The sequence below is a fragment of the Peromyscus californicus genome, unplaced genomic scaffold, assembly GCF_007827085.1.
Source record: "Peromyscus californicus insignis strain IS unplaced genomic scaffold, ASM782708v3 Scaffold_2__1_contigs__length_46816999, whole genome shotgun sequence".
NCBI classification, from domain to species: Eukaryota; Metazoa; Chordata; class Mammalia; order Rodentia; family Cricetidae; genus Peromyscus; species Peromyscus californicus.
In genome coordinates, this window is record NW_026294540.1 from 5,708,185 (window position 1) to 5,724,248 (window position 16,064).

At 41.3% G+C, this 16,064-nt stretch overlaps 1 protein-coding gene across 1 annotated transcript; it reads right to left on the minus strand.

Moving 5' to 3' along the window:
- Window positions 1–493: 493 nt before the first annotated feature.
- Window positions 494–13,404, minus strand: LOC128120729 (phospholipase A2-like). The gene is made up of 4 exons (XM_052754935.1): window positions 13,365–13,404; window positions 11,724–11,880; window positions 10,786–10,913; window positions 494–600 (listed from the first exon to the last, which is right to left on the minus strand). Exons 1-4 carry the CDS (start codon window positions 13,402–13,404, stop codon window positions 494–496), a joined length of 432 nt encoding a protein of 143 aa, XP_052610895.1.
- Between the last annotated feature and the right edge of the window lie 2,660 nt (window positions 13,405–16,064).

The window sequence follows — 16,064 nt, forward strand, 5'->3', positions numbered from 1 at the left end:
TCCCTCCCTACCCCTCCTTTCCTCTCCCTGCCTTATCTCTTCCGTCCCCTCCCCTGTCTGTCTCCCTTAACACCCTTCTTTGTATCTAAGGCTGAGTTTTTCTTCTACTGTTTGGGTTTTTTTTTCCATTTACGGTTTCTTTGTGTAATACTCCTGGCTATCCTGGAACTGGACTTTTAGACCAGGTTGGCCTTGAACTTCAAAGATTTCCCTTCCTCTGCATCTGCATCACACTGTGCTGGGGTAAAAGGAGTGGCCAGGCTCATCACCCACTATCCAAGGTGCTCCGCTAATGGCAATGTCTTTCCCATTAATCTTCAGTTTCCAGAGCTGGATGGAATGATGTTCTCTGAGGATCTAGTTATGTTCCATAGACAGAGAATACAATCACCATAGCCGAGTTCTTTCTATGGGTGCTTTATTAGAGGGCACATTGTATAGTGAAGACCACCAGGCAGGCAGGGATGGTGTCCCAGTAACTGAGGTGATAAGTCTAACAGTTATCTCGTTTGTTCTGCTTGTTGTATGGAGTATTGAAGAAGCAGATGGCGGCCTGGTGGGCACAGTTGCAGATGAAGGCCTCACAGGGGTTATTTTCCTCTGGAGAGAAACAAAAAAGAAGTTGAGTGGAGCCCATGACCCTGCTCCCTAAGATTTGTAACCAAAAGACAGTGGTGCATCTAACATTGGTGCAGACTCAGGGTTGAGAGACAGAGCACAGAAAGGACATTGAGTTGTCCAAATTGCTGGAACACACTGATAATAAAAATATCAATTGTTGTGGGCTGGGGAGACGGCACAGTTGGTAAAGCGGTAAAAGGTCATGAGGACCTGACCTAAGATGCCCAGCAACCATGTAAAAATCAAGGGATGCTTGGGGCATCTGTAACTCTATTGGGAAGTGGGAAGCATGTATTCCCAAAACTTGTTGGTCAGTCAGGCTAGCTAAAAGTGAGTGTCATGTTTAGTGAGAGACCCAGCCTCTAAAGACATAGTGGAGAGTGACTGAAGAGGACACAGGATGTAAACTCATTCTTATACATAAAAATAAATAAACATGGATATTTAATCCTAAAACCAGGAAAACCACAAATATCAGCTACCACTTGAAAATTATATGATAGAAAACAATCCTCCTGCCTCCACCTCCCAAGTGCTGGGATTACAGGTGTGCACCACCACACTCAGTTCATGGATTCTGGAGGTGGAACCCAGGGCTCTGTGCATGCTAGGCAAGCACTCTAGCAACTGAGGTATATCCCAGCCCTCTGAATCCTCACCTGTAAAATGGGAATGATAAATCTTGCCCTGCACAGGTGTTTACTCCAGTATCTGACTTATACAATGACGCAGCTCTCCATTGTCTAGTCAGTATGGAATCAATATAACACAGCAGCTAACAGGAGAGGCTTTGGGCAGGCAAGATGGCTCAGGGAATAAAGGCCCTTGCTACCAAGTCTGAACCCGAGTTCTATCCCCAGGACTCACATGGTCAAAGGTGAGTACAGATTCCTTCAGAGATCCACAGGTGTGAAGTTGCACAGGCATGCCTCACCCACAAATATATAAAATCTTTAAAGGTTTTTTAAAAGGCATTTGAATGATGTAGATGATTGATCCAGAATCAAATGTCATCACTTCTAAGCTGTTGACCTTGGGCATCTGGCCCCAGCTTCCTCATCTTCCCCATCAAGGACCTCTGTTGTGTGATTTTCTGATTGTGTTCTGACAAATAAAGCTTGCTTTGAGTCAGAAGGTGGAGCTAGCCACTACTGACCATAGATTTGGAGGATTGTAGACAGAGAGGAGTCAGGAAGAGGTAAGGTGGGGCAGAGAAAGGAGTTCAGCCCTTTGAAATGAAGGAATGGGAGAGGAAGAAAGGAACTGGCAGCTTCTCCCTGTTCTCTCATCTTTCAAGTTCTTGCCCCAATATTTGACTCCTGGTTTTTGACTGATAAAGATTAATTAGATTAACACATCAAGTGGTGTTCAAATTTGGGGGCATGAATTCAGGAAACAGCCGCATGCCCAAGGCTTTGCAGCCACAGGCATCTGCCAGAGCTGTCTGTGGGAGTGGCACCTGCAGGAGTCGCCATGTGGCGGTCTGACTTTTCTTTTTCTTCCCCAAGCCCTCTGAGTGGGTCTGGGATTTTCCTGTTGCAGCCTTTCTACAGCAATCTACACAAGCCCAAAACCTGACAGGCACTTTGGTTCCCAAAACCACTGGAGTTCATCCCTCACCCCTGGCCAGCTCTGCCTTCAGGCAGCTCTGTGTTTTCACTTCCTGCCAGCCACACATGCTGCTTTTGTACGTTCCCTTGTATCTGCCTTTCAGACTGCTGGCTCTTTGGCTACTTTTTCCTGTGGGTTGTGGACTTCCCCTGGACCCTGTCCTCTGGCTCCTGACATCTGACTGGGGCAGCTGTTCTCAGCCAGTTGTGCACCACCTGTGTTCTCTGTCCAGATGTGCTGCACAGCAATCTTAGCCTCACACTTCAGTGTCAACATCAGCAGATTTGGTGAGACAACTGAGACTTTTTAAAGGGGGGAATTAGTTAAAGAAAGAGAGAGAGAGTTTTTTCCCAGGATATAAATTAGGAAACACTATTATGATGGAGGGAATTAGGTCTGTGTATGATTCCACAATGGATGTTTTAAAAATAGAAGCCCATGAACTATGGACTGGTTGCTTTGGAGCCCCCATGGGACTGAACTTGGCCCTCTGGATACGGAAGACATGTGTTTGGCTCAAAGTGTTTGGGGGGTACCCAGGCAGGGGGATCGGGATCTGTCCCTGGTGCATGGGCAGGCCTTTGGGAATCTGGTGCCTGTGGTGTGATGCCTTGCACGGCCTTGGTGCAGTGGGAAGGGGCTTGGACCTGCCTAGGCTCAGTGTGCCGGGCTCTGCTGATTCCCAATGGGAGACCTTGATTTGAGGATTGTGGGGATGCGGGGTGACTTGGGAGAGAGGGCTGGGGGGTGGGAGGAGGGAGAAGGGGGGATCTGTGGGAGGTATGTGGAGTGAGTCGAAAATTTCTTAATAAAGAAAAATAAAAAACAAACAAACAAACAAACAAATAAATAAATAAAATGGAACAATTAAATGAGGGGATAATTAACTTAGCTGTGATTTACATAATGTTAATTGTAAGCATTATCAGCTTAGTAATTCTTGCTTTATCCCTAAAAATGTTAGTTGATATCAATGCCAAATATCAGAAATTGACTGATAATATGCAAGCCTTACAACTACTTACTAAAGAAAAACATGTAATTTTGAGTGATACTTTAGAAGACTTAGAAAAACTCATTAAAACAGATCATAGAGATATTCAGACAAAGACAGAGGAATTTAAGGGAGAACCAATGTTACCATCACATTATGAAATTAGAAAGAAACAGCCTAAGGTTATCAAAAAACTCAACCTTAATTTATCCAGTCACCAAACAGGAAGAACTGTCAAATGACAGGAATCCCCAAGGCTGTGTAAGAGCTGACTGGATTCCTGTGGAAATGTTAGATTTGAGGAGATTTAAGGAAGAGATAGTCTCATATGGTAGCATTCTCCTTTTGTGAGGCAGATATAAAATTCATGGTCAACTAGTAACAGTATTATCCCACAAAAATGGAAAGACTTGGTTCTAAAAGTATTGGAACCTGGTCCTCAATTACAGTGAAGGACCTGGTGGGAAGATGAGGTTGAGGCCATTGAACAATGAAGTAGGGATAGGGGTATAGAAATTTCCAAGACCAGCTGCTTGGAGAGGGTGATTATGCTGATGTATAAAGACAGTCTATATATGATGACCATATCTTGGCTCTATGCCATGAAGCAGCTTTGGATGCTTGGGACAGAGTTGAAGAACTTGGAAAGAAAACTGTGTCATTTACTACTAAAGTTGTACAGGGCCCAAAAGAAAAGTTCATGAGGATTGACTTCATCTGCAAATAGAATGATACCAAATCCATAAGCTAGATAAATAATAATTGAATCTTTGCATGTGAAAATGCTAATTCACAATAGAAAAGAGTAATTAGGCCTTTAAATTTAGACCAGCACCCACAGAGGAATAGCTCAGAGATACAATCAATATTGAATCTTATAACCATGTTGATGCTTGGATAGGAGAGATGATTTCTAGAGGCTTGAAGAATAATCAAAATGTCAGATGTTTTAATTGTGCTAAACAAGGTCACCTAAAAAGGGATTGTAGATAGGGCATTCCTAGAAATAATGATTTTTCTAGGACTAATACAAACAGAAAGTCTCTGCTTTCTGGAGAAGATAAAGCAAAGGCAGAACCTGGAACAATGAATGCAAATCAACAAGGCACAGACAAAGTAACTTTTGCCATTGGAAAACATCTTGGAGGGGGGATGCTTGTGGGCCCTCATGTCGAATTTGGTTTAGGCAGTCCCTATCGACTTGTGGAAATGCTTCCTAGAGCAAATTAAATACATAATGACTATTGTAAAAAAAAAAAACCCATACTGCTCTGGATTAAATAACAACTTTAGAAGATAGAACAAAATATCCAGGTAAAACCATAAAGCAAATATTTTGGCAAACTTCTATACATGATCAAAGACCAAAGTTAAAAAATATGAGTAAATGACATTGTAATTGAGGGTCTTGTAGACACCAGGGCAGATATAACAATAATGACACCAAAATCTTGGCATCCAAATTAGTCTCTTCAGGAGGTAAATGTTCAACTTTTGGGGATTGGAACTTTATCTCAGGTAAAATAAAGTCAAGATATGTCAAATGTATAGTGCCAGAAGGACAGAGAGGAAAATTAGAGCCATAATTGGCTAACATAGCAAAAGATTTATGGGGATATAATTTGTTACAGCAATGGAATGCCCAGATTAATATTCCTCCAATCTCAGGAACAAATCATAAACTAACAAATGTTTCTGGGACAAATATTAAAAAGTATTATGAAGAACAGTCACTGACCATTCAGGTTTTTCATAAACAGGGCACAAAAGCTGCTGATCTTTAAGGTTACCAACAGCCCTACCTTTAAAATAGTTAAAAGACAAACCTATCTGGGTGGACCAATGGCCTTTGATATCAGAAATATTACAGGCCTTAGAACAACAGGTACAGGGGTAGTTACATAGTCAACATATTGAAGAATCAACTAATCCTTGGAATTCTCCTATATTTGTCATTAAGAAGAAATCTGGAAAATGGAGAATGCTAATAATTTTGAGAGCCAAAAATGAAGTAATTCAGCTGATGAGCTCTCTATAGCCTGGAATTCCTTTGCCTTCTCTGTTACCTCAAGTATGGTCTATTATAGTGATTGATTTAAAAGACTGTTTCTTCACTATACCTTTATAAGAGAAGGATAGAGAAAAATTTGCCTTCACATTGCCTACTTATAATAATTCCCAGCCCATTAAAAGATATCAGTGGAAAGTTCTCCCAAAATGGATGCTAAACCGACCTAACCTGTGCCAATGTTTTTGACGACTGTCATTGGAAATATTTCATAATCAGTTTCCTCCATCTAGAATTTACCATTATATGGATGATATCTTACTAGCTGATTCAAAATAGTTACCTTAGAGAAAATGTTTGAAGAAGTAAAGAAAAATTTTACCTTTTTGGGGATTACAAATTGCTCCCAAAAATACAAAGAGGAGACACTATTAACTACCTAGGATATAAAACAGGTTTACAAAAAAGATTCAACCCCAAAAGGTACTAATCAGTAGAGATCAATTGCAGACTCTTAGTCTTAGCATGGTGACATTACCTGGCTACAGCAATAATTGGATTAACAACTCAAGAATTAAGTAATTTATTTCAAACCTGACAAGGTGACAAGGACCTAAATAGTCCAAGTGGCACAGTCATATCTGAAAGAATGGCAGAATTCATAAAGCCAGCACAGCTGCTTGACAAAGATCCAGCAGAGCTGAGCCACATGGTGGCTGCCATGCCACCTTTGGTTTTCACCTCCACCTGTTACATACTTGGGGCACTTTTAATATTTGTACAATTTGGGGATATTGGATTGATGGAAATTCCTTATGAATCATTTATGTCTTCTCCTAGGAATGCTGCTTCTAAGCTTACCCAGGAAAGTCCTGAACATACTATTCCCACCACCACCACTTTGAGGGAGATATCCTTATCTACTTGAAGGACTTCCTTCTGCCTTGGAGGTTGTGACACATAAAGAAGCCAGAGGTCTCTTCATGTGGCTATGAGACATTCTTGAAACATCTGTCCCTGTACTTACACTGGAACAATATATTCAAAACAAAGTAAATTCAAAAAGATCAGCAAGATCTGGTGGGCTAGAGAAGTTGGCCACAGCTCAGATTACAAGCCTCTTCCCACTGTACACTCAGACAATTATGTGGCATACAACTCTGCCCCACATAGAGACATACTGATGAGCAAAGTATGGAGTGGAAAGATGATAAAAGTATAAGAAGTCAGGACCTCCCTCTCTTAAAAGTTAGAGTCACTATAATGTCAAGGAACAACAGAATGCCAAATTCTATAAAAATATAAAATATAAGCATTGTATTATGTCAGGATTTGAATAAAAACAGCAGCATCTTTAGCCTGAGGATTTTCCCTGAGCACTCTGACCACTAAGAGTTAGTAATACACTGCCTGAGACATGGCAAAATGCCCAGGGTGGTTGAAGATTTTGTATTGGTCTAGTGTCCTTGAAGCAATCAAAACAACCAGCCTGAGCACAGGCTGTCATGTGCCTCTAGATTCTCAAAAATTGGATTATGGGTTTTATAAGTAAGAATGATAACTGTTTATTAATGATGTCAAAACTTGAGGGAAAATGATTGGAAATGATAACTCTGTTCTGTCATAGTTTATTAATGATGACTAAAAGATGAGCAAAAGGAAGTGAAACACATGTCCAAAAACAAAAACGATATTTTCTGTGTTTTGGAACATCAAGAATGTATTCCTGCTAACTAAATTCTGTATAAATAAAGAAACACTCTGGCTGCTAGTCAGTCAGGCTGCAAGATTCTCCCAACCACCATGGCCTGGCTCACTTCTTAAACCCTCTGCAGGACCCATCCACCACCGGGGATCATTTCCGGCATCCAAGAAAATGATCAGCTGAGGCTGAGAGAATTGTCTTTGGCAGAAAACAAATTACAGGATGCACATGTGGATTGTTTGGATCCAGAGCTTGATTGTACTCTGGTTATTCAGTCTTCTCTGCATTCTCCAATAGGAAGGTAAATACAGGGAGAAGATAATATCTTATAATGGGTATTTTTACCACACAAACAGAGTAAAACATTAAAGACCTATGTAGAAAATGTTTCTGAGTTGAATCTAAAAGGAAAATTGAGGCTTTGTCAATTAGCAGAAATAGACCCACCAGAAATTGTAGTACCTTTTAATATTGTGGAAATTTCCTCTTTATGGACAGAAAATGAACATTGGCAAAGAGCTTGCAGTAATTTTTTGGGAGAGACTAGCAATAAATATTCCAAAAGTAAGATAATTCAGTTTATAAAGATAGCTAACTGGATCTTTCCTCACATTGTACAGGGAACACCAATTTCTGTAGCCCTTATGTTCCTTATTGGTCCAAACAAATCAGGTATTAATAGATTTCCAGAACATCTTAATATCGTTATTGACTCTCAATATTCAGAAAGAGTTGTTTTACGTATTAAAATTGCTAAATTTATTCCAGATGATTCATAATTGACTTTGTTATTTATTCAGTTACAAGATAACCAGAAATAAAAATCATCCCTTATATATAATATATATTATATCCCACACTGGTCCACCAGGCCCCCTAGCACAAGATAATGATGAAACGGATCAACTACTGGCAGGAAATGTGCTAGAAACCTCAGAATTTCATAAGAAACACAATGTCAAGAGCAAGGGCTTGAAACAGTTTTTTTTCCATCACTTGGCAACAAGTCATGGACATTATAGTGAAATGTCCTACTTTTTTTTATTACCAAACTCTACTATCTGTAAACTAACCAAAAGGGTAAATGAAATTTGGCAAATAGATGTATTTCATTTTGGAGAGTTTGGGAAATTAAAAGATGTACACCATACCATAGATACATATTCAGGATTTCAAAAGGAAAATCCTATGAGTTTGAAAAGGCTGATTCTGTAATCACACATTTGTTAGAAGTTATGATGACCATCATGGGAATACCTGTACAAATTAAGACTGACAATGCTCCAGCATATGTCTCTAGAAAAATGAAACAGTTTTTTGCATATTACAAAATAAAGCGTGTTACAGGTATACCACACAATCCTAGATGGCAAGCAGTTATAGAAGGATCTAATTGAACTCTAAAAGATATGCTTAACAAAAAGAAAGTAGTAATAAAGACCTGCATAAATAGATTGCACAATGCTTTATTAACTTTAAATTTTCTAAATGTTAATGAGAATGAATAGACAGCTGTGGACAGACATTAGATAATAGAAAAACTGCTGAATTAAATCATCCTGTATACTTTAAAGATGTATTAACCCCAAAATGAAACCAGGATATGTGTTATATTGGGGAAGAGGTTTTGCTTTGGTTTCTCAGGAGAACAAAAACTATGGATACCATCAAAATTGATAAAGATTATATTTGAACAAGAGAGACTTCTTGATTAGAAGACGTGATAGTTCATCAAACAGAATGACCATTCAATCTAACTTATAAACTAACAAATACTTTTCATTTGATCTGACATAGCTTGCCAAAAGGGAAACTCCCCAAAGTTAGGGTTGGGGCAGGGTTTCATTTTTGTCTTTCCAGACAGGGTCGCCTAAAAATGCCATTACCTCCCCAAAATAGGAAGCAATTTAAGAACATGACACCCACATTCCCAAAGGTGGGATGGGTGGTTTTTGGTCATTCAGTGGGTTATGGATATCTGTCATTATTTAGGGGGTTTGGTTACAAGTTGTTAATGGTGATGGTCAGGAAAAAAACTGAACAAAGGAGATTAGATTCAGGGATCATGTTCTGAAAAGAAAAAGGGAGGATATAGAAATGATAGGATAAAAATGTACATTATTGAGTCTACTTTTAAACCAAAAAAGAAACTACTAGCCTTAAATATTTTACATTGGTATAGATTTTTTTATATTGATGCAAATTTAAGGTTATTTTTGTTATAATATATTGTACATACCTTCCTATTCTTATTCAAGGTATTATACCTATACAGTTGATTTAACAATGTAATGTAAATATCTAGTCCTTGAAAGCCATTATTACAAACTATTTAGGATAATAAAGAAATACAGGTTAGTAATTAGCCCCCTATTACAATCAAACTTGTAGTCATGTTAAGTATGTTTTGAGGTCAAACAGAGATATATTTTAGATAGACAGCTGGTCTTCAAACACTACAGGGATACTGAATATGGCATTTAAGATGTTTCAATAACATATTTTTTTTTTAGTGACAATGAGACATGTCTGCTCCTAGCAGTACCAGTCTACTTCTGAGAAGATGATGGACATCAAGGAAACTCCATATGGAGTTCACTTTCTTCACGACAAAGCTTAGCCACTAGGCCTGAAACTGCCTTTGCCTCGACTGCTGACAGTATACACAGCAGGACACAAAAGAAAGTGACTGTCAAACTTTGCAAGGACAAGGTAGAACAACCCTTCAAAAATCTGTTTCACAGAAAAGTCTGTCAGATATTCTAGACCTATAGGCTAAATATGGATGTCCCATGGTTACAGAGGCACCTTGGGGGACTCTTTCTGTCATTTCTTAGTTGTTTACTCTGCACTTCCTGCTTACTCAGGTAATATTTCCTTCTCAGGTCTCTGAAGGAGTGGAAGACTGGACAGTTATAGTTATAGTTTTCCTTGTTAACAAATTCACCTCACAAAAGACATGTAAAGTGCATAAGGTTGAGAGACATAAAAAGATAGTTTGGGGTTGGTAATGCAAGTTAGGGTAGAAAATAAATTAGGTACAACACTTTGAACTTACCAAGATAGGATAGATAATGGTGTAGTTTCTCTCAATTTGGCAAATGCAAATGAACTAGACATTGTTAATGTAATTCTTGCCTGTATATATTTGTATATAGTTATTGTACTTATTGTATATGGTTTTACTATGTTAGTTTAAAAAAATACCTGTCCTTTTTGCTTAGACAAAAACAAGGAAATGAGCCGGGCGGTGGTCGTGCACACCTTTAACCCCAGCACTCGGGAGGCAGAGCCAGGCGGATCTCTGTGACTTTCAAGGCCAGCCTGGGCTACCAAGTGAGTTCCAGGAGAGGCACAAAGCTACACAGAGAAACCCTGTCTCGAAAAACCAAAACAAAAAACAAAAAACAAAAACAAGGAAATATGTGATATTTTGACTGTGTTCTAACAAATCAAACCTGCTTGGAGTCAGAGGGCAGAGCTAGCCACTAGCTAATCATAGAAGTTTGGAGGACTCTAGACAGAATGGAGACAGGAAGTGGCAAAGGATGGCTGAGAGAAGATCTCATCATTTTGGAAGGAGGAACGGAAGAGGTAGGAAGCAGCTGGCAGCTGTTCCCTGCTCACTGATGTTCTGGTTCTTACCCCAATATGTGACTCCTGTTTTTTATTAGAAAAGATTAATCAGATTACTGCATCAAACCTCATCCATGTTTTAGTATCTACCTGATAAGGCTGTTGTGGTGTCCAATGGGACCAAGTAAATGACTGTCCTTGTTACTTCTGCCCCTTGCAAAGTTGCCCAGGAGTAAGCAGAATTCAGAGGTTCCCATAGGGTAAACCTACCACTGCAGGTGATCTCACTCCCAGAACATGAGTATGAGTAGGAGCTGGTGTAGGGGTTTCTTATGAGGACTGCACAGTTTTCCAGGTTATTGACCTGAGCGAGGCAGTTGTCATGAATCTGGCAGCACCTGGAGAGAGGAAGGAACAACTAAGAAAGGAGAATGGACCATTCTCCCCTCCAGTCTTTCTGAAACATGTGAGGATGATTTAACATGATGTTCCAGAACAAATTGTCCTGTGGCTTGAAATCTATGATTTCTATTAAGCATATATTTATTGAAAGCAACTTCTGTGGAGTGTGATGGTGTCTACAATTAATTCTAGTACTTGAGGGCAGAGGCAGATAGATCTCTGAGTTTGAGATCAGCCAGGATATATAAGTGGGATCCTGTATCAAAAACAGTGATTTTTGAAAAAAGCTGCAGGAGTACAGTGAAATTACACATTCTGAACTTTTGGTGACTTTTAAAGCCAAGGCTGACACTCTGATGGGAGCTGTGATGGTTGGCTGTGCCCTAGACTAGTGACTGAGGGCAGCATTACCCACTATTAACACCTCACACATTCTGCTTTGGGGGACCACTAGATACAGGGTCCTCTTGAACTGATTTCTTTGCATGACAAGAGGTGAAAACACATGCTGTGGGTGATGATGCACACCTTTAACCTCAGCACGCAGGAGGCAGAGGCTGGAAGATCTCTGAGTTCAAGGTGGGCATGGTCTCTAGAGAGAGTTCAAGGACAACTAGGGCTACATAGAGAACCTCTTTATGGAAAAATAAACAAAGAAAGAAAAATAAATAATAATAAACAACACAACATATACGATGTTTGCAGAATATGCATGTCTCCTATTCAGTCCTCATGAGATGCTCTGCTTGTGTCCTGTCCCCACCCCACAGCAGACACTCCAGTGTCCCACCAAGTGGATGACTCACCTGTCTAAGTCTTCCACTGGGTTGAAGAATCTCAAGAATCCACAGTAGCAGCCATAGTAGTTGTACTCTGGAAAGGGATTAATCAAAGGAAGGGTGCACTGGAGCGCATTGCTGAACTGCCAAACAGCCCGAGAGCTGATGCCCTGTGCAGTAGTTCCTGCTGCAAGAAAGCACAACACACTCCATCAATCCGACTTGACTTTACCAGGGGTCTGATGCCTGCCTGCTAGCTTCCTCCTGGACTCCTACCAGCTGCTGCATGGGGAGAGCAGTGAATAGAGGTGTGTGTGTGTGTGTGTGTGTGTGTGCTTGCCCCAACACAGGTGAAAGTAAGCACTTGGGACCACTCATAAATGCATGAGTAGGTCAGAGCACAGCTTCAGGGAGTTGGTTTTCTCCCTCCACTCTATAGGTCTTGGAGACCAAACTCAGGTCACCAGGTCTAAGAGGAAGCTATCTACTTGTGTGAGATACCTTAACCCAGTATACCCAGTATAGCCCAGTAACACAGTATAACCTCAGACTTCTGTGGCAACCCTCTGGCCTCAGCTTCCCCAGTGGTAGGATTATAAATGTACTCCACTGTACCTGGCTGGGCTGACACCACCCCCCAGAACTAAGTTCTACAGACATTGCCCTTTGCCTTGCTTGCCTGCTCATTTCTCACTGTCAGGACAGACAGCCACCACACTGTGAGCTGCCCTGGGGTCCCTGTGTGGAGGAGCTGAGAACACTCTCCAATCAGCACCCAGGGACACACTGACATCTTAGATCAATAACCCAAAATCCAACCATCTCTTAGTTTGAAAGCTGCCCCACCCCTACTCAAGCCTAGGTGAAACCCTAGCCTTAGCCAGCAGTGGGATTCATCACAGTTCTAGCTGAGACCTTGAACCAGAGAAGCAGCCAACACGTGCTCATTGTTTTACACTGGAAGAATTGGAAGGAATCTGTTGTGTGGCCATGCACAGCTCATAGACAAGGATAATGGTCAGATCATCATTGTAATGTCAGCATTTGACACAACAAACTGTTCATCCACTGAGGAGTGGTACAGTGAAACATACATGTTATAATCCCACCACTCTGGAGCCTGAGGTGGGTAAATATGAGTTCAAAGCCAGGACTGTCTATAGAGGGAATTCCAGACCAGCCATTGCTATTCAAAGAAACACTCACATGTAAAATGCCAGAAAAAAAAATTGTAATTCTGTGGGAGCCCAATTTCAGATTCCTAGTGGCTTTACTCAGCAGGTCTGCATAGACAGGATGATGGGACCACGGGCTTGAGTGCAGGTGTCTGAGATGCTCTGCACTTGGCTGTGTGTGGGGGAGGTTTTTTGCTCCGCCTCTTGGTGTTTCTATAAATACCTTAGGGCAGAGACATCGGGGCCCATTGGAATAGGTTCCAGGTCCTCTGGAGTCTATCCTGTATTTTTTATCTGTTTATCTCCGCACTCTAAATCCTTCTAATATTTCCTGTTGCTCTAAATCAAGAAAACGCTGGGGAACTGTGGGGTTGGTGAATAAACACCCTGCAGAATGGTGACATGAACAGGCACAAAAGAAAAGGAAACAGGGACTAAAGACAAAGAAAAATAATAGTTTTACACAGAGTTATTGGTGAAAGTGTTAAGTTACCTTCTGCGGGGGGTGGGAGGGTTGTGGAGGGGAGCGACATGTCCAGTGTTGTAATGAACTATATATATTAATAAGGGCAGGAGGTTTTATCCTCCAGATAAAAGAAAAAATGAACTGGAAGGATGTCCAGTGCTGCAGCACAAAAATCTCCTCTATCAAGATTTGTATCTTCTATTTCTATCTGTGAAAAATACGTATAAGTTAGTGTAGCAATATACTTTAGGAAAAACTTAATAGTGTAAAAGACTGTAGAAAAATTAAGATAGGTTAGGCAACTAGACAGAAAAACTCTTCAATTTTCTAACTTGGGGGCTATGAACACAAACCAGGAAAAAAATCTTTCTTTGAGATTTACAGATAGTAAAAAAGCTCTAAAATGAGCTTATCAGGGAGAAAAAAATTTCCTATGGAAGCTTTTTGCCTGGGGACAGCTGAAATACTAAGTCCAAGCAGCAGGAGAAAGTGATTGTCCCTGAGGCAAAAATGCAGATGTAAGAAGCCAAAAAGGTTAAAGTTCAGAAGTTTTGGAAAAATCGGTCTTTCTCTCTTGGGAAAAAAATCTTTCTCTTAAACTAAAAAGCTTTTCTTGGAAAATTTGGGGAAAATATCTCTAAAAACCCTTAATCTTTCTCAAATTAAAAGCTCTCTTTAAAAAAACTTAAAATAAGCCGGGCGGTGGTGGCGCACGCCTTTAATCCCAGCACTCAGGAGGCAGAGCCAGGCGGATCTCTGTGAGTTCGAGGCCAGCCTGGACTACCAAGTGAGTTCCAGGAAAGGCGCAAAGCTACACAGAGAAACCCTGTCTCGAAAAACAAAAAAACAAACAAACAAAAAAACTTAAAATAAAACCTTTCAGAACTCTCTCAGAAAGACAAAAGTTAGAATCGCCTGAGGATATTAGTATGGGAATCACCTGTGATTCGCTCTAAGGAAATCAACAAACCTCTTAGAATAGCAAAACCTCTGTAAGCTTAAAAAATCCTCCCTGCAATGAGGGTGGCAGTGCTTGGGTCCCCAAAATCCTCTCTTCTAAGCTCTGTCTCTTCAAGCTAGTAAAAGGCAGCAGAGGGTCAGAGTCCCCTGAAGAAATGTTTGGGAGAGTGCAGGTGAAGAGCCATAAAGAGCCCAATAGGGCAGAAAACTGTTTATGTGGGAAAAGTAACAGCCAAGACTTTTCAGTAGCAGCTGAGCTGAGGCATCAAGGGTTTTGTTTCTGATCAACAACAGAGAGGTAACTGGCCAGCGTCTCCGAGTTGGAGTGCATACTGGGATACTAGAGTTCCTGCAGTTGTGAACAACTTCCTGGAGCATAGGGCTGAGGCAGGAAGGTGCAAGACCCAGGGGAAAACCACTAATGAACAAGCAAAGCTAAAGGCAACAGGAACCGCACAGTAGCCCACTTTCCTGCAAGTTCCATGTTGATAGGTGGGGCTACCCAGCATCCACAGCTGCAAAAAGGAATCTCTCTGAAAATAGCATCCTATCAGAGAAACAGCCTTTCTGGGAAAGCAGTAAAGCTGAACTGTGTCTGCAGTTGGGCTGCTGAGTCAGGAACGCTGTCTGGGGAAAGAGCTCAGCCAGGGCAGAACGGAGAACAAACAAGGAGTTAAGTCTTTTCTATCAGAAAGCATCTTTTGGAGAAAAGCTTTGTTTTGACTGACTCCCAGTGAGGTGAGGGAGTGTAGCCCAGAGGGGTGATTGCCTCTGTTGCTCAGCTCTGTCTGAGACTGCGGGGACAAACGAAAGCAATCCACTGGGGGACTGGACCAGGAGAAAGCCTGATGAGGCAAACACCTGTCCTAATGTGAGCTAAGAGATGGCAAAAACCTCCCTTATTAGAAAAGCAGAAGGGCCGGACGGTGGTGGCGCACGCCTTTAATCCCAGCACTCGGGAGGCAGAGCCAGGCGGATCTCTGTGAGTTCGAGGCCAGCCTGGGCTACCAAGTGAGTTCCAGGAGAGGCGCAAAGCGCAAAGCTACACAGAGAAACCCTGTCTCGAAAAAGAAAAAAAAAAGAAGGAAAGAAAAGGAGAAGGTTGATTTTCAGTCTGTACACAAACCACACAGACCCCCAAAACAGAAACAGACAAAAAGCCCCTACCTTCAGTAGCAGGGAAAGCTGTCACTGTAGTGTCGGAAATGTTTCTGGGGCAGAGGGGATAAACTGAGACCAAACTAGGAACTGACAGGTAGATACTCTCTGAAGAAACAGATAACGGACAGATTCCTCCCAAGAAAGGTGCTAGAGTTTGAGGTAAATTGGAGTGGGGGACAAAAGCCCCTATTTTCAAAGGCAGCTAGCAGAGGAGCAGAACCACAGCCTGAGTTATCTGAAGCTCTGTATCTGGGGGTTAAGGAACAGTGAAAGACTCTGAAGGAGCTATGGAAAAACTCTGTTGTAAATGTTTGTTTTTCACTGGCTGAGGCAAACACAAGCCCCAAGGGAAGTTGGTAAAAGGAATGCCGGATTCAATTGCGTGTTATCGAGGCAGGTGCAGGTTCTGATCCGGGGCCACTGTCTGATGAAAGAGAGACACATCTTAAAGCCAGCTGAGGAGAAAACAGAAATCTCCCAATGTCCCGTAATCAAAAACATAAAGCGCTTGGTTCAAATCTCCCATTGCTAAAGCAAAAACTTTGAAAACCTCCCCGGTAAAAGAAGGCAGAAATCTCCTGACCTCCCATAGTTGAAAACTCAAAA